Source organism: Chanodichthys erythropterus, chromosome 13, assembly GCF_024489055.1.
Source record: "Chanodichthys erythropterus isolate Z2021 chromosome 13, ASM2448905v1, whole genome shotgun sequence".
NCBI lineage: Eukaryota > Metazoa > Chordata > Actinopteri > Cypriniformes > Xenocyprididae > Chanodichthys > Chanodichthys erythropterus.
The window spans coordinates 50,662,842-50,681,470 of record NC_090233.1 but is presented as its reverse complement, the minus strand read 5'-3'; the positions used below and the strand labels follow the sequence as shown (position 1 = coordinate 50,681,470).

At 38.0% G+C, this 18,629-nt stretch overlaps 1 protein-coding gene across 2 annotated transcripts in view; it reads left to right on the top strand.

Annotated features, from left to right (window-relative positions):
* The first annotated feature begins 447 nt into the window (after window positions 1-447).
* The window catches only part of LOC137034042 (zinc finger Y-chromosomal protein 1), an 18,661-nt gene continuing 479 nt past the window's right edge, over window positions 448-18,629 (top strand). Inside the window, exons 1-8 of one of the 2 annotated variants that reach the window (XM_067406625.1) lie at window positions 448-616; window positions 1,623-1,719; window positions 3,016-3,360; window positions 3,776-3,925; window positions 7,298-7,417; window positions 9,013-9,147; window positions 11,457-11,594; window positions 13,973-18,629. The exon at window positions 13,973-18,629 is cut by the window's right edge and continues 479 nt beyond it. In XM_067406625.1, coding sequence (XP_067262726.1) covers window positions 1,653-1,719; window positions 3,016-3,360; window positions 3,776-3,925; window positions 7,298-7,417; window positions 9,013-9,147; window positions 11,457-11,594; window positions 13,973-15,279 — 2,262 coding nt within the window. In that variant the 5' untranslated portion in view covers window positions 448-616; window positions 1,623-1,652 and the 3' untranslated portion in view covers window positions 15,280-18,629. Of the gene's footprint in view, window positions 617-1,384; window positions 1,551-1,622; window positions 1,720-3,015; window positions 3,361-3,775; window positions 3,926-7,297; window positions 7,418-9,012; window positions 9,148-11,456; window positions 11,595-13,972 lie in introns of those variants that run through there. The other variant, XM_067406626.1, reaches the window with a different exon arrangement.

Genomic DNA, 18,629 nt, shown 5'->3' with positions numbered 1-18,629 from the left:
AACTACTAGTCCTATATATATAAAATAATACTTTTTTTTTAATATAAAATATATATTGATTAGTGATTAGAGAAAGGGATGATGAAACACCAGGGGTATTTTACTATAAATTGCCTGTTTTTTCAGTTGTGATATTGTGATAAATATGATTTGACCTAGTATATTAAGACGTGAATTGTGCATGAAAACACAGTGCATGGAATGACCCAACCGCTGTGCACTTTTAAGGGCCAAAACAATGAAAACATTCATCTTTAATATGCTTCCTTCGGTCCGTGAAGGTTAAACAGTGAGTAAGAAGACGCTTATACACTTGGCAGGATAAATTGGCGCGACAGCTCGCTGTTAGCTTCGCTTTCGGTGGGTAAATGGGTGTCATCGGCCTTCCGCATTTTCCTGCGGCTCTGCGCAGTGACGTGTCGCGCTGACGGCGGGTCGCGCTGTGGCGAAGCTGCGGGCTGCAGCGCGTCTGTCTTTGGAGCTCCGCCCTCCCTGCGCACTCCGCGGCCCGCCCAGCGCCCGCTAACTCCCGATCCAGCCCTGCCCGAGTCTGGGGGAATCCGACGGCCTGCCTGCCCGGGGAAAATCTGGAGGCCGCCCCGCGCGTTGATCTATGGTAAGCGCGCCTGTACAGATGATTCGGACCGCGCGGGTTTTATCCCGCAAGCTCGTTGCACGCGCACGTCGGGTTTATGTACTGTTATTGCACGTTTTCTTGCATTATGTTGCGCGTTGCGGCTGGAGACGCGAGGCCTCGGATTGGCCGCCGGGCCCCGGGCCTTACGCAGGCCGCACTCAGGCCTTATTCACTGGGGGTGGGTTATTGTTTATAAATGCCCCTGCATGCACGCACAGGCGCGCAACACTAAACGCCCCTTTGTTTTAAAGCAGCGAGCGCGTGCTCGCATATATGCATGCATGGGAATTAAACGCGTGGTGTATTATGGCTCAAAATGGCGCGCGCAGTCAGGTTTTGTTTTCAGTGGAAGGGGGGAAATTATGGTCACAACAAGGCGCCATGTTTATGTCCGGTTTCAGGTGCTGAAATACGAGGAAACCTTCATTGCTTTTATCCGCGCGCGGGGGGTGGAACGCTTCGGCGCGCGCTGCTACACAAATACTTTACAAATGCATGAAGCTTCAAGTCTTTCCTCTCGTGCATAAAGCTTTCAATGCATTTTGCGTTGTATTTAAAATGTATTGTATTATTTTATATAACAAACCTAATGCACAACCATTTATTGGTGCTCATGTGTATGTTGCATTCATCTTGTCGCAGTCATTTGCAATTTTAATGGTCATGCATGTCCGTCAATTATCTGCTCATGTTTATTAGTGTCCTATTCGTAAGTCTGCCTGTCTCTCTGCCTCCTTATTTATCCGTCTATCTGCATGAATGCATGTCTGTCTGTGTTCACATGGCTACATCTGCTTCAAACCTATTGAATGTTTACAAAATGACAACCAGTTCTTGAAGCCTGTCACATTGTTATGATCCTCCATTCAGAAAGCAAATTGGCTTCATTCTGTGTTTACTTTTTTATGATTAAGTAAGTATGTTATAAATGATAGTAAATGATCTCTAGGAGAGATTTTAGATTAATTGTGTGTTGTTGTGTTAGTTGTGCCGTGGCCAATGAAGAATAAAGACGATGGATGAGGAGGTGACAAGGCTTGCTCTCCGTTCCCAAGAGCCAAAGATTATCCTGCATGGTTCAGGTAATAAACAAACCATGACGTCTGTCCTTTCTAAGGTTATTATAGCTTAATGCTAATGTGTGTCATTCTCATCTAGAGATCATTTGATTGGACAAATAGTATTTTTGAGAGCACAGAACAGAAAGAATGTAGTGTTTAAATTTGTATGAAAACATTTTGTAAACTTTTAGAACTTTTTAAAGTTAAAAATATATTAAATACCACAACTCGCTACAGAAATATTTTTAAATATAATTATTATTAAATAATTGTAAATATGCATTTATATGTATTAAATATTGATGTAATTATGAATAATAATTATTATTCAAACTAAAAATATATATTAAATGACATAATGCACATTTAAAAAAAATGTATTGAAGTATTATCAAATTCAAATATATATTTTTATAATTGTATAAAAAAATCTAATTTTGTATAAATAAGTATTATTATAATAAAAATATTTCACATAATTAAATAAAAATGATATAATCATAGTTAAATTTATATTTATAGTTGTATACATTTATTTGTAATTTTTATGAAAAATATATTTAATTGATTCATTATTAAAATGAAAAATGTATTAAATGCCACAACTCGCAACAGAAATAGTTTTTAAATATTAAATTAATATTGTTTTTATAGTTTTTATAATATATCATCATAATTTTAATTATAATTACACATTTTTTATAAAATTAAATTATATAATTATGATAAAAAAAAAAAAAAAAAAAAAAAAAATATATATATATTTATATATATATATATATATATATATATATATATATATATATAATATATATATAATATATGTGTAAATATACATTTATATGTATTAAATATTGTAAATATTGTATTATTTATATGTATTAAATTTGTGAAATTTATGAAATTATGAATACTTATTCAAACTAAAAATATATATTCAATATATATGTATTTAATAAGTTTAATTAAAACAATATATTAAATGCAATACATTATTAAAACAAATATATATATATATATATATATATATATATATATATATATATATATATATATATATATATATATATATATATATAAATTATTATATCTGTATTATTACATCTGTATTATTACAATAATGTATGCTGTGTTTTTTAATTACTGTGTCAAAAATAGTTATATTTATTTTATCATTTGTTTATTTTTTGGGAAGTCTAGTAACTAGTGGTTAACCATTTCAATTGGTCATTATGAATTGTGGACTAGTGATCAAACTTATTTGAATATGTCAGCAGTAGTTTTGGCAGGCACTAAGCGTGTGTGTGTGTGTTGTAGATGAGGGAGGTGCTGGAGAGGAGGAGTATGTGGTGGAGCTGCAGGAGACGGTGCTGGTGTCTGAAGTGGAGGGGGAGGGGGCGTCTGTGCAGGGCTTCTCCTCCGATGAGCTCGTGATCCAGGATGCAGTGGAGGACGTGGTTGCCGAGTACGTACACTGCGATGACGACGAGGGCGTTGCCGTGGAAACCTGTGTGATGTCACTGGAGGGTGAGGAGGAAGAGGAGGATGGAGTTGCCATGGCAGAGATGACAGAGGATGTTTTGGTGGCGGAGGGGAGGGAGCAGGACGGCCTGGACCCAGAACACGACTCGGACAGCTGCGGAGACTACCTGATGATCTCATGTAATTCACTTCATTCTGTTGGTTAATTAGGTCATTCGTTCACTCACTTAGTTGCCAGTTTATATGTCGTTATTAACTTATTCAATCAGTTGTTTGTTTGTTCATTCATTCATTTATTCGTTCACTCACTTAGTTGCCAGTTTATATGATACAATCTTTTTTTTTGTTTGTTCGTTCATTTATTCATTTGTTTGTCTAATTTATTTATTCATGTTTAACTAGTTAATTTGCTTAGCTGAAGGTTTTTTTTTTATCTATTCAGTCAGTTGTTTGTTCATTCATTCATTTATTTGTTCATTTGTTCCTGTCTGATGTGTTCGGACAAACTTGACTGGATTTGTTTTGTCTCATTTGCCTCATTTCACCGTAAAGATAATGATCCGTTCATAATTTTGCTCTTTCTTCCTCCCTGTAGTGGACGATGCAGGTAAGATGGTGTCGGGAGATGGAGAGGAGGTGACTGTGGAGGGGGCAATAGATGATCAGGAGGTGGAAAAAGATGAGGACGGACAGGAAGTCATTAAAGTTTACATCTTTAAAGCAGACTCGGGAGAGGACGACCTTGGTGAGTGTCTACAAGAGATTGAGCCAGTGTTGTTTTTGTATTATTTAAATGCCTTCATAGTAATGGATAATATTTTAAAATAGCATTTATTTTTATGTTTTCTTTTTTCTTTTTTTTTGTTTTATTTTCCATTTTTATTCTTTTTAAAACCGTATTAAGAAGTAATTTTATGTGCTTTTGTCATTTTTATTAGTTTTTGTTCTTTTCCATTTCCATGTCATATATTTCCAATATATGTACTTCATTGTCAAGTCAAGTCACCTTTATTTATATAGTGCTTTATACAATACAGATTGTTTCAAAGCAGAAAACAGTTCATTTCGGCTGTACAGCAGCTCTAAAAAGAAAATGGTGTCATTGTTCAGCTGAAGTCAGTTCAGTGTTGATTCAGTTCCGTTGAAAAGATCATAGTTATTAAATTAGTTCATTTAATCAAAAAGCAGTTCTGCAGAAAAACAGTGATGCCGTCGTCTAGCTCAGTTCAGTTCTCATCCAATAGTGTCAATGCAGTCAAATCGGTAATAATATTGAATATTAAGTGTCCCTAAACTAAGCAAGCCAGAGGCGACAGTGGCAAGGAACCCAAACTCCATCAGGTGACAGAATGGAGAAAAAAAACACGGCTCAGTCGGATCAGTTCTCCTCTGGTCAATGAACAAACACGGTGTGATTATGATTCAGGCTGCATCACAAGTCAGAAATCAGATTGTGGATCGGTAGCATTCAAATATATCATCCAGTTCCTTTTGCTTGAAGATTGGATTCATCACGCCAGTATGGAGACGAAGGTGGTGATAGGGCTGTGCAGAGGACTTGTCTGGTTCTTGTGGTCTTTGCTGAGGATCTGTACCGATGGCTGTCGTGTCGACGAGGCCTTCACAGGGGATTGTCTAGTTGACAGGAGCTCTGCTGACATTCAGGGCTGCGTTGTGGTCGTGTCTAGGTGCAGGTCCACCATCTGATCTGGATATGGACTGGATACGGCTGACTACGGTAACCTCGGGATAAACAGAGAGACTAATATTAGCATAGATGCCATTCTTCTTACAATGTAACAAGTACGTCGAGTGTTATGGGAAGTGTTCCCAGTTCCGGTTGACCTAATTTACGCAGCCTAACAATCCTTTAACAGATATGAATAATAGAAATGTGATAATGTGTTATGTGTATGCCAGGTTAAAGAGATGTGTTTTTAGTCTAGATTTAAACTGACAGTGCATCTGCTTCCCAAACAAGGCTAGGAAGACTGTTTGAGAGTTTACCAACCAGTGTTTTGTAAGTAATTAACAAGATTTATGTAGTGTTTAATAGGGAACCAATGCAGTGTTGACCTGAACTGGGCTAATATGGTTCTGGTTCTAGTAAGAACTCTAGCTGCTGCGTTTTGGACCAGCTGGAGTTTGTTTATTAAGCGTGCAGGGCAACCACCCAGTAGAGCGTTACAGTAATCTAGCCTTGAGGTCATGAACGCATGAACTAACTGTTCTGCATTCTTCACTGAGAGCATATGTCATAGTTTAGATATATTTTAAGATGTAAAAATGTGGTTTTATAGATGGTTGAGATGTGGATTTCAAATGAAAGATTGGTATCTTGACAAAGACTTAACAGAGCAACCGTCAAGTGTCAAAAGACAGAATTATTAGGAATTTACTGAACTAAAAATCTCTGCATGTAACAAGCTAGAATACTGTTAATTCATTCTGTTAATTTTGTGAATTGGTAAGTTTCATCAGGGTGCAAAGAAATATAGAGCTGAGTATCATCAGCGTAACAGTGAAAACTAACGCCATGCTTCCTAATGATATCTCCCATGGGTAGCATGTACCGAGTGAAAAGCAACGGTCCTAGTACTGAGCCTTGTGGTACTCCATGCTAAACTCATGATCGATATGACCTCTCTTCATTTACTGCTACAAACTGATAACGGTCAGACAAGTATGATTTGAACCATGTCAATGCAATTCCACTAATGCCAGCGTAATTTTCTAGTCTATTCAAAAGAATATTGTGATCAATAGTATTAAATGCAGCACTAAGATCCGGTAACACTAACTGAAAGATACATCCACGATCTGATAAGAGCAAATGATTAGTAACTCTAATGAGAGAAGTCTCAGTACTATGATTCGGTCTAAATGGTGACTGGAAAACCTTGCAGAGATCAGTCTGTAATTAGCTTGTTCTCTCGGATAGCATATCTTTCATGTATGTCTAACATACATACATGTTGTTGATTTGATGATTTAACAAGTTTAGACAATTCTTCCTCTCCTATAACAAAGAATGAATGGAATTGTTCCTCAGCGAGTTTATAGCACAATGTCTGATGCGATTCACTAGTAGACGGTTGCATGGTTATAACTTTCTCTCCAATAGTATCAATCTTGTAAGTAAAGAAATTCATAAAGTCATTACTGCTGTGCTGTTTGGAAAAATCTGAAGTTGAAGTTATATTTCTCATTAATTTAGCCACTGTATCAAATAAATACCTAGGGTTGTCTTTGTTTTCTTCTAAGAGAGTGGAAAAGCAAGCAGATCTAGCAGTTTTTAAGGCTTTTCTGTATGCATTAACACTGTCCTTCCACAAAATGCGAAATACCTCTAGTTTTGTATTCTTCCAGCTGTGCTCCATTTTCTGGGCTGCTCTCTTGAGGGAAAAAATCTTAGCTGTGTTCGAATCGCCCCCTGTACCCTCATTCACTATTCCCGACATTACTCCACTAATATAGTCCACTTGAAGGAGTGAATGAAGGGCTGTCGCTTTTGTGTAGTTTGTGCTTGCTGTTTAATAATTATTTGAACTTTAGCAAACTGGCAGCTCAAGTAGTAATGAAAAGATTTAATAATCATTTTAAGAAGGAATTTATGATATTTCGCTGTACCCACATTGGGCCAGCGGTTTAGAAAATGGATAGATGGATGCGCCACACTGGCGAGACGTGGGAATTAATTCGGTGCGCAACTCTCAGTGCATTATTGGTATTCTCTAGCCATTGAATGTACATCAGTCGTGTTTTATGTGCATAATGAGATTGAATAAGTGCATTTGATAACGTCCACTATGGTTTCGGATACCACTACAAATGGCTGTCCCCTCAAAATCGTGCCCTATTTAAGATTTCGGACAGCCCTAGTGATGCAAATTTTAGCAGATAATATACGTCTGATACATAAAAAATCTGAAATAATTTTAGAGGGCTGAAAACACTGAATGAAACAGTGATGGTAAAGCAGCATACAGAGTTCAATTACCCAAATTTTATGAAAACATAGTGGTGCATCTCTAAAAAAAAGCCCTTATTTTTGTTCTGTGTGTCATTTTAATTACACCAGATAAGTGACTGATTGTCTGACGCTTTGTGTATGTAGGAGAGACAGTGGACCTCGGTGAGAATGAGGCAGTCACTCTGGCTGAGCCTGTGGTTCGACCGCTGAGAGAGAAGATGGTCTACATGTCTGTGGGAGACGGTCATCACACACAGACTGATGGTGAGCGACTCTGTCTGTTTCATAATGTGAAGCTGTTTTTACCAGTGTTGTTATCATTAAAGGTGCAATATGTAAGATTTTTGCAGTAAAATATCCAAAAACCACTTGGCCAGTGTTATATATTTTGTTCACTTGAGTACTTACAATATCCCAAATGTTTCCAACTATTTGTAAATCGTGAGAAAATTGCAATTTTAACCAAGGCTCCGGGACGTGTGAGGAGTCGCCTGTCAGTTGCGTCATACCCGCGTTACCCTCAGTCTGCCTCGGTTTCTGTTTTATTTTGTAGAAACCATGGAAACACCGAAGACTCTTTAATATTTACATGTTTTAATAGGCAAGGGAACAACTGTTTTGATATATTTATAGACAGAAAACTAATTATTGTTATATAGCTCAACACGTTTGGTCTTTTTGTTTAAATCTAATTTTCTCTATTTTTTTTTTTTTTTTTTTGCAAGTACCATGCTTTACCATGCTTCAAAGAAAAACACTATTTTGTCAAATAGCTAACATGGCATAATCAGATGCAGCTTTATTTTTATTAACAGTAATACAGAATTTTCTCCATCATACGATACGTTTTAAAATTAATTGCATGCCATTTCTTAACACAAGCCATCCAGCATTTAATATATTGTAAAATCAATCTATCTTACTGCAGTGTGTAACAGTGTCTCACAGCAGCCGCCGAGCGAACGCACAGAGTAACATTATAACATCATTTTCAACACACTCAAATGTATCTAATATGACAAACAGAGCTGCGTTACCTCATACTCATGACCGGAAAAGCAGAAGCAGCGCCGGCGACTGTGACATAATAAAAGTCCCGCTGCTCGTGAGGCGTGTGTTGCTCAATCGCTCCAGTGGCCTCATTCAGCTCCCACAACACTCGCTCCTGCTCTGCTACAGTAACGTTAATAATCTCATCCATGAACATGATTTCTGCCCGAGTCCTATCCCTATTCTTTTGCACCGTCCGTTGAGGTGGAGACCACAGAATCCGCGCTCAAACTAATTTATATATATATAATATTTTTTTATTTTTTTTAAATTTAAATAATGTTAACTGAAAAAAAGTGTTTTTTTTATTTCAGTTAGTTGTCTAGGCATAATGTATAATTTGATATAAAGTTATTCACGCTGTGATTTAAAGTTTTAGTCATGCCGCCCGTCTCCCTACTTTACATGTTTGCTTGATTTTGGCTGTAAAAGCTCTAATAGCCACTTAGTTTCTGCTCAAAGCGCTTTGTTCTTTCTGTGCTGCAAATTTCAAATTATGTAACTTTCTGGGAACATGTCGAACCAGCGCCATAACCGTGGTAGACATTGAGGGGGATGCGTTTTTGAAAAATTGGTTATTATTGTCCCAAACGTGCTCCTGTTTGATTTACTAAGCTACAAAATGCAATGACACATTTTCAAAGATGAAACTCTGTGATTTGAAGGATGGTATGAAACATACTACTTATGTGGATTATGTCATCGCCAACATCATTATTGAATTTTAAACACTGCTATTGAATATTTAGATGAGTGTTTTTGTTTGGTTCTGTCTGTCTGAGCATTGGTTTCTTGTGTTTTGTGTGCAGGAGGGTCTAAGCTCTCTGATGAGGTGTACATGGAGGTGGTGGTTGGAGGCGAGGAGCCCGTGCCTCATGACAGGCCGTATGACGGCACCGCCCTGAGCAAGGACTTCATGCCTGTTGCGTGGGCAGCTGCATACGGTCAGGACACTCGAATCGCTTCCTCATTTTACTGACACAACAAACCAAGATCATGTAGTATAACGGGAACTCAAACTAGTGTCTATTGACTACAAACAATACAATACATGCACACAGGAATTACGAAATGTAGGGCTGAGTATTGACTCAAATTTCCTGATTTGTTTCGTTCTCAATTTGATATAGATTCGTTTGGATATATATCAGATACAGATCTCAACCAATGCTGTAAACTATACAGGGAACCCTGTCAGTTGTTATATCTTGATCTAGAAACTGCACTGTGGAAACATACACTTGCTGTGCTCTCTTGTCATCTTTGATAGTGGTTGACTGATATAAAGTTGTGATCTTGCATTCATTAGGATGTATTGTCCAGGTGATATGTGCTAAATCTGAGATGAAATGTTCACTTTTTCATTTTATAATTTGGGGCCCTGAACATTTTCAGAAATGGAGCCATCACAAAAACACCTCGTGGTCGCCATGGTGACCGCTTTACTTTCCGCCATAACCAAATTATGTATTTTGTATCATATCTTCTGAATCAAACATGATAACACAGAAAATGTGACGTGAGAAGGAAATCACAGTATCTGAGAACCTAAGCTAGACTTTATAATATCATGTCTGTTGCATGCGTGTTGTGTAGAGTTTCAAAAGCTTAATCCTTTTGTTCATTAACCCTGACAATACAGTGACTATAAAGAGTACAATATTCAATATGACCTCAGCAACGTAGCTTAAGAAGAATGCCAGACGCAAAGATTTACTTCAAAAAATCTAAATTTCAGAAACACATTTGTTTGTTTTGTTGTTGAACCTATTCTTCAGTCTTCTTCACAGTGTCCTCCACATTGACACAGAGCTGTGCACTTTAAGGAAGCGTTTTTACATTTACAGTGTCGACCGGCAGCCTTTCTTGCAACCACAGCTTAAGAGTTCAAGGATGGTCTGGCTTGGCTGTGGAAGAGTTGACCTCAATGATCTCCAAATGCTTGGGTTCAACCAACCCCAGTCCCAGTTGGGGGGATTTGTCCTCTGTTGTAATGTCATCTGCGTTCCAGGTCTCCACTGCCCTCTTCTTGCCCCTGGTTGCAAATGTACATACTGTCACAGCCATTAATGGCATGACAACAGAGGCCTTCAAAGCCCTGTCCAGGGGCCGGTTGCATAAACCACTTAGACTAGTCTTAAAATTTAAGACACTAATGTTTTTCTTGAAGAGTGGTCCTAATTTTTTAAAGTCTGTTACATAAAAAAGTAGATTGGTGTAATTTAAATTGGAAAAATAACATTGGTTAACTGCAAGTTGGTCAAACTAGTTCTTAAGACACAGTCTTAATATAGTGACTAAGTTTATGCAACTGGGCCCAGAGGAGGTGATTTCCATTATGAACCACTTCACAATTCTCCTCTATGATTGCACCAGCAGCCAACTCAACATCGATCAAGCTCATCTTTCTTTGTTCACAAAGAAAGGAAGAGGAATGGAAGAAATCTAAGGATGCACTGGTGCAGCACCTCAAAAGATCAGTGTATCAAGGAGGACACTGTTGAGGACAAGCACTTGATGCCATCTCAGTCTGGGGTTGGATGGACACAAGCGATTGGAGACTTCCAAAGGCAAGCTAGTCCACCCGAAGTTGTGGCTGCAATACTAAAAAGCCTGCTTAAAGTGCACAGCTCTGTGTCAATGTAGAGGAGACTGTGATGGAGACATTAGCTGCGTTTCCACTGTCGGGCCAAAGGCGAGGGTATGCTAGTGTGTGCCAGGGTCAATCGCGTTTCCGCTGTCACTTCCAGGGCTTGATCGGGCCTCATCGGGGGCCATCTCTGGGCCAGTGGCCAGGGTTTTTTGGCCTGCCAAATACCTTAGTCCAAAGCGGACCAACTGGGGGTTGAGGAGTGGACATGAACAGAGGCTTCCTGAGTTTACCTTAGTCAGGAGAATGTCAACACTGCTGCTTATTTCCCATGTTATTATATCAGCCTACCGGCTTCAACATTTAGTTGCTAAGAGCTCACTTTCAGACACCAGTGAGTGTTTTAAATAACTTCCTTGTGATCCAATGGGGATTCTGATCATCGTATGAGGCAGAAATATACTTAAATGCAATGCTAAAGTGTACTTGTTCTAATCATTGCGATAATAGATATACACGTTTATGGAAAATAGCAGAAACTGCTTGAGGAATGTAGACAACTCATATAGGATTATAATCACGTATTTATTTGGTTTAATGTTTTGTCAGTCTCTTCTCTAATCATAATCATTTTTGAATACGCCATGTGTCTGTCATAAGCAGGTGCGGATGAGGGCTGTGAGAACCGTAACGGTGCTGCGAGCGCGTTACTGCACATTGACGAGTCGGATGCACTGGACAAACTCAACCGGCAGCACGGCAAGAACAAGAGACGAGCTGAACCCCGACAGGTCCAAACAGGTATTAACACACTCAGCTGCTACTAACTGGTTAATCGATGTTAAATTCTGTAAAATTGCTTTGAAAGTGCTACGTTTTTTTTTTTTTTTTTTTTTTTTTTAATGAGTTAAGGCTGTCAAATAAAAATTTGAATTTCAAATTTTGCAAAAACGGTGCATTTGAATTTCAGGTGGGCGGTAGGCAGCTTTATCAGTGGTGCACGAGATGAAATAATGATGAAAGAGTTGTTTTAATATTTTTCTTAGCCTATCCATTTGAATCCACTGGGCTACGGCGTTGTTAATTCAAAACATTGCGGAAATAGAGCAGCTCGATGTAGAGAATATCAACACCGTAACAAAGATGTTCATTAAAATTGCCGCCTCTGCATTAATATTTTGCTCATTGCGCCCTCTTGTGGCCTCAGGAGACAAGCCAAAAGCTTTTTTCCCCTAACTGAAACTTTACTTCCCCTAACTAACTTTTTCAATTCCCAGTATTAGGTAAAAAATTCAAATTTAGTTTTTCAGCCATTTTTGACATCCTTATTATGACTCTGATTAGTAGTCGAGTTTATTTTTTGAAATTTTTTTTAAGTGTCTTTTAGGGTTGGGAACCGAGAATCAGTAGTGTTTTTTGAAAAGTACCAGAACTCTGCAAAATTTACAAAGTTTCATTTCCGAAAACAGTTCTGGTGTGATGGGTGGGCGAAGTCCTTTTAATAGTGACATTTCGCCTCATGAATATTACAGCAATGAATGCACTGAAAAGCCCTCGCGCTACTGGTATACGTCAGATATCAATGCAGAGAGAGATGAACAAATATACAAATATTCCAATTATCACAGAAGTATACAAAAGTTTATTCAGATATAAACGCTGATGTCTGTTGCCGATCAAAACAGAATAAAACGCCTTTTGAAAGTGCTTTGAATAAAGACAGTATCGATTGCATTGTTACACCACTAGGTGGCAATAAAGTACTGTTAAAAATGTATCTTATCACTGAATAATTTTTTCAGAAACAAGTGAAGTCTTTATGAATCCATCTTACAAAAATATTCTCTTTCACCTGTCAGTGCGTTAACTATTGTTAATAAATACGCTTTCTTTTTTTTTTTTTAATAATGTATTAATGTTGAATCAGAACCAGAAAATGACTTACGACTCCCAACCCTAGTGCTGATTTATTGATAGAGAATAAGATATACACAAATTGCTGAAATAAAATAATTTAATTAATTTAATTTATATAAATTAAATTAATTAAATAAAAACACAAACGCACACGTGATAACATACACACGTATGTTTATGATATTAGCTCAATACCTGAAATGTCTTGCAGTGTGATGCACTGAAATACTTTAAAAAACATTTTTTTTTCAGGAGTTTTTATTTTTTCTTACACATTCAGGTTTGTTGAGGTTATTTAGTAATAGATTACATGGGATGTTTATACTTTTATTTGTTGCACTTTGGGACCAATTTAGACTTTTATTTTGCAAACGATTAATCGCGATTAATCGCTGTGCAGCCCTGTGTTACATAATATATGTGTGTGTTCTGTATAATAATTATGTATATAAAAATGCACATGCATGTATATATTATGTATATTTATTTATACATGTATATCTTTCTTAAATTTATACATGTGCATGTATTTATATATACATAATTATTATACACAGAACACACACACATTACGTAAACACAGACTTTTATTTTGCAAACGATTAATCGCGATTAATCTTTGTGCAGCCCTAGACCAATTAAAATGATCTTGTGAAATCAAACTGATGGTGAAAAACTAAAATAAATGTGACCATTCACAGCAGAACTGTTTTACATTTTTACATAAGCAGAATTATGTTTTGCCTCTGTAAAAGTATAATTTTTTACCTTGATGAACTTGAAGTATATTTGTAACTAATAGACAAAAATATTGACTACAACATTTTTTTTCAAATGTTTCTGATGGAATTGAATAATTAGTGTAAAGTAAATGGTCATTTTATTTCAGTAATTGTTGTCTAATTTGCCATCAGTGAATTGTTATAACTATTTTTTATATTTTCAGTTTTCATTTTCATGTATGATTTTGTCATTTTATTTTTTCTTTATAAAATATAACTATGTATTTCTAATTTTTTATTTTAGTTTTAGTTCAGTTTTAGTTTATTTATAGTTTCCAGGTTGTAATTTTAGTTCAACTTAAATGTATTTTAGTTAGGTGCCAAGGTAACATTTCTAATTTTTGTTTAATTTTTATTTCAATTAATATAAGTGCTTTAAATAGTTTTACTTCTGCCTGCATTATATCGGCTATTGGCTACAAAACTGATTTTCCTTCATCCTCTCACTGTCCGTTTCTTTCATCTCTCATTTCTCACCAGCGATCATCATCGGTCCATATGGACAGCCTCTGACCGTCTACCCCTGCATGCTGTGCGGTAAGAAATTCAAATCCCGCGGCTTCCTGAAGCGACACACTCGCAACCACCACCAGGACGTGTTGAGTCGCAAAAAGTACCAGTGCACGGACTGCGACTTCACCACCAACAAAAAAGCCAGTCTGCACAACCACATGGAGGTCCACGCGCTCAGCAACAAAGCGCCGTTCGAATGTGAGACCTGCGGTAAAGAGTTCCACCAGCAAGCGGCGCTGTTCTCGCACCGTCTCCAGCACCACCACCGCGAACAGAAAGCGCCCACGGCCATTGCGTCGCCGCTTCCTCCTGCCGCCGCGACCAAGACGCACAAATGCAAGTTTTGCGATTACGAGACTGCCGAGCAAGGGCTGCTCAATCGCCACCTGCTGGCTGTGCACAGTAAGAGCTTCCCGCACATCTGCGTGGAATGCGGCAAAGGTTTCCGCCATCCGTCGGAGCTAAAGAAACACATGCGCACACACACTGGTGAGAAGCCGTACTCGTGCTTGTACTGCGATTACAAATCGGCCGACTCGTCCAACCTGAAGACGCACGTGAAAACGAAGCACAGCCGCGAGCTGCCGTTCCGCTGCGAGCGCTGCGGCCAGACCTTCGCCGAGGAGGACGAGCTGACGCAGCACGCTGCGACACACGAGGACGCTCGCGGACACCAGTGCAGCCACTGCGAGCATCGCAGCTCCAACTCCAGCGACCTGAAACGGCACGTCATTTCCGTGCACACTAAAGACTACCCGCACAAGTGCGCCATCTGCGGGAAAGGCTTCCACCGGCCATCCGAGCTTAAGAAACACTCTGCATCGCACAAAGCCAAGAAACTGCACCAGTGCCGCCACTGCAACTTCAAGATTGCCGACCCATTCGTACTCAGTCGCCACATCTTGTCCGTTCACACGAAGGAGCAGCAGCAACCGCCGCAACAACCGACTCCGCCCACTTCGGAGTCGCCGCCACCACAAGCCCCGCCCACAGAAAAGAGCGCCCCCAAGAGGACTATAGGGGCGGCGCAATTAGCAGCGCCCACTGTAAAGAAAGCCGGCGGCGCCAAGGGTCCGCGGGAAAGGCGGGTGTATCAGTGTCAGTATTGCGACTACAGCACGGGAGACGCGTCTGGCTTCAAAAGACACGTTATTTCCATCCATACTAAAGACTATCCTCACCGCTGTCAGTACTGCTCGAAGGGCTTCCGGAGGCCTTCGGAGAAAAACCAGCACATTATGAGACACCATAAAGACATGGTGCCGGCAGAATGAGCACCACCTCTTCCTCCGCTCACTTCCATAAAGACACTAAACAACCATTGATTCGAAATCCCTCATGTTAGGAACCTCTTACAAAGACCTCTCATGCATAGCAGTGCGTGTGTGTTGTGTCTGTATGCGAGAGTGTGCATATGAACTTGCTTTATGCTTAATGATCACATGGTCTGCAGTCTTAAAGGAACAGTTCACCCTAAACATTTAAGGGGTCATCATTTACTCGCCCTCATGTTGTTTAATACCTGCATGACTTTCTTTTTACCAAGGAAGGTAAATGGTATTTTAGAGAGAATATCCTGGTTCTTCTTTTTCGTATTATAAATGTATTATTATTATATTGTTTTAGTATTTCATAAAATACATTATTAGGGGTCAAGCCCCGAAGGGGTGAAATTTGGCACACAGATAGAGGACAGTCTGAAATGTGACCATAGCAAATTTGTAGTCTCTTCCTCAAACCCTCTAGCACCACCAACAGTTAAAAAAATTCACTCATGTTTATGCTCATAACTTTTGACGCGCACGTCTTAGAAACAAAATTCCTTTCCTTTTTCCTATGATTCCATGGCTCATGCATTCGAATGCACCCCATGACGTCATTTCAATCATGAAAACTTTTCCGCCATTTTGAATTTTCCTGAAAAACCTACTTTTTCAAACTCCTCCTAGAGCGTTTGTCCAATTTGCACGTAATTTGTTATGTAGCACCTATTCACAATCCAGGCAAAATGCTATTAAAAGATTTTTGATCGGCCAATTCATCCTTCTTTAGTGTGCCCACGAATTTCCCAGTGACATAAAAACTTAAGTCATTACAAGGCATGACTTGGGGGTACATGCACAGTATCATCACAGTGCCACCTACTGGTGCTAAGATAAGAAAAATGTCTGTTTTGCTCATAACTTTTGAATGCCTTGTCCTAAAATCACGAGGCATGCCGAGTTGAACGTTATCCAATTTTCTTTGGTCTTCCATTTTGGGCGAGGCCATGTTCTGTGAGGACCTGTAAAGTTTTTTCAGTGCCCCCTAGTGTTCAAGAGATATAATAAAATTTATGAAAATCCTTATAGCATTAAAAATTCAACATATTGTCATTTAACTTACATCATTAGATCTGCTGGCTTATGCCGATACCTGCAATACCACATTTGCCATATTCTACCATACTTACCGTCTGACATATTGAATTTTATTCAAAACCTACTACCGCTGTTTTATACTGCATCAAAAAATGTTTCTGCGAGCACACCAAAATGGATATGTAGCAGTATCTTTGAAAAAGTTTTGTGTAATGACATGAAACTTGGCACATGTCATCACAGGCATGACTTGAGGGTGCATGCAGAGTTTCGTCATAGCGCCACCTACTGCTCATGAGTTATAAACCATGTTATTAAAAGTGCTTTAAATGAAGTAATTTAAACAGCTTTATCCTAACCTCATGATCACAGATGGCCACAAATATTTCCTTTTCTGCCCTTATTTGGCTTGACCCTGTAATTGCTGCTTGCAGCTATATTTATAATTGTCATTAAAATAATGTATTATATAAATATTAAACATTTCTTATCATAAATGCTCTGAAAACAGTAGTCCACATGACTTGTGCACTATATTCCAGATCTTCTGAAGTCATGATATATTTTTGTGAGGACGACCTCATATTTAAGGTGTTATACACTGAAATTTTCCCCTCCACTGTAGGAAATAAAAACATGAGGGTGAGTAAATCATGACATTTTTGTTTTGGGTGGACTATTCCTTTAATTTTTAGATGTTTTATGTTTGATTTTGTACCTTAACAGATTAAACTAATATGTACATCCAGCCTCTGGAATCAGGTGCATATTTCAAAGCATTTTTTAAGAGTTGCATTCACTCATAACTAAAATCCTCTGAGTGCATAAACTCTCTGAAATGCTTTTTGAATATAGGACCATGCGATGGATATCTCACTCAGTCTTGCACTTTACTAGCATGTCCGTCTGCTTTATAACTGTTTTAAAACGTGGACGTGGTCAGACGACACCAGGAAATGTTTTTAATGATCAGAAAAATGTTGGAAAGGTACCATAGGCACTAAAAACAGTCTTATTTTGCAATGTTATTATGATCAGGACAGAGTAATGGGGAATGTCTGGTCTCTCAACTTCTGATCTGCTGAAGACTCGTACAACAACATCTGTAATGGCTAATGTTTAAAAGGAATAGTTCACCCTGAAAATTTAAATAGCCATTTATTCACATGCATGTCGTTTTCTAAGCTGTCGTTTTCATTATAATGACCATGGGTAAGCTCATAAAAATACCAAAAAACACCATAAAAGTAGTTAATATGACTCAAAGTTTTCTGAGGCCATACAACAAGTCAGTATTTGCTAAAAATCAAGGCTTTCATGTGAATTAAAGAGTTCACCCAAAAACCTGTGTGAATTTCTTTCTTCTGTTGAACATAAAGATATTTTGAAGAATATGGGTAACAGTTGCTGGTCCTCATTGACTTCCATAGTATAGAAAAAAATTACAATCGAAGTCAACGGGGACCAGAAACTGTTTGGTTACCGACATTCTTCAAAATATCATCTTTTGTGAAGAAGAAAGAAATTCATACAGGTATGAAAATCTTGAGGGTGAGTAAATGATGACAGAATTTATGTATTTTTTTGTGACCTATCCCTTTAACTTTTGATGTTTCTTAGAAATCAGAAGACTTGGAATATATAACATAAGTCATATATACTACTTTTATGGTGATTTTTTTTTTTTTTTTTTTTTTTTTGTCCTTTTTGGAGCTTTTCAGTATTGTATGAAAAACAGACTTTTGGACATTTTACTAAAAATCTTGTGTAAGAGAAAAGGTTTGAAAATACATGAATGTGAGAAACTGATGACAGAATTTTTCTTTGGGTGAACTATTCTAGGGATGCCCGATGTATCGGCAACAATATCGGTATCAGCCGTTGTTGTGTTAATTTTAATTTTTAATGTTATAGTTATCGGCCAGATAAGAGAATTTTATTGAAATCACTTCAAAATGGAAAATACAGTGAAGTGCAACATTTGCAGCGCAAGTCTGTCATTTATGCTACATACAATTTTAATGAGAACATTATAATTGTGTGCTTGAGACATGGCTTTTAATGATGAAACTTGTTTTTGTAATCAAGCTCTCAAAAATAATATAAAAAAATTTAATTTATATTTGAAAGCCGATAACCCAAATATATTGGCCTATAAATCTAAAGACTTGGCTGTTATCCGTATCGGCCAAAATTTTCATATCTGTGCATCTCTAAACTATTCCGTTAAGGTTTATCCAGAACTAGTTGTCTTCTGCTGCGTT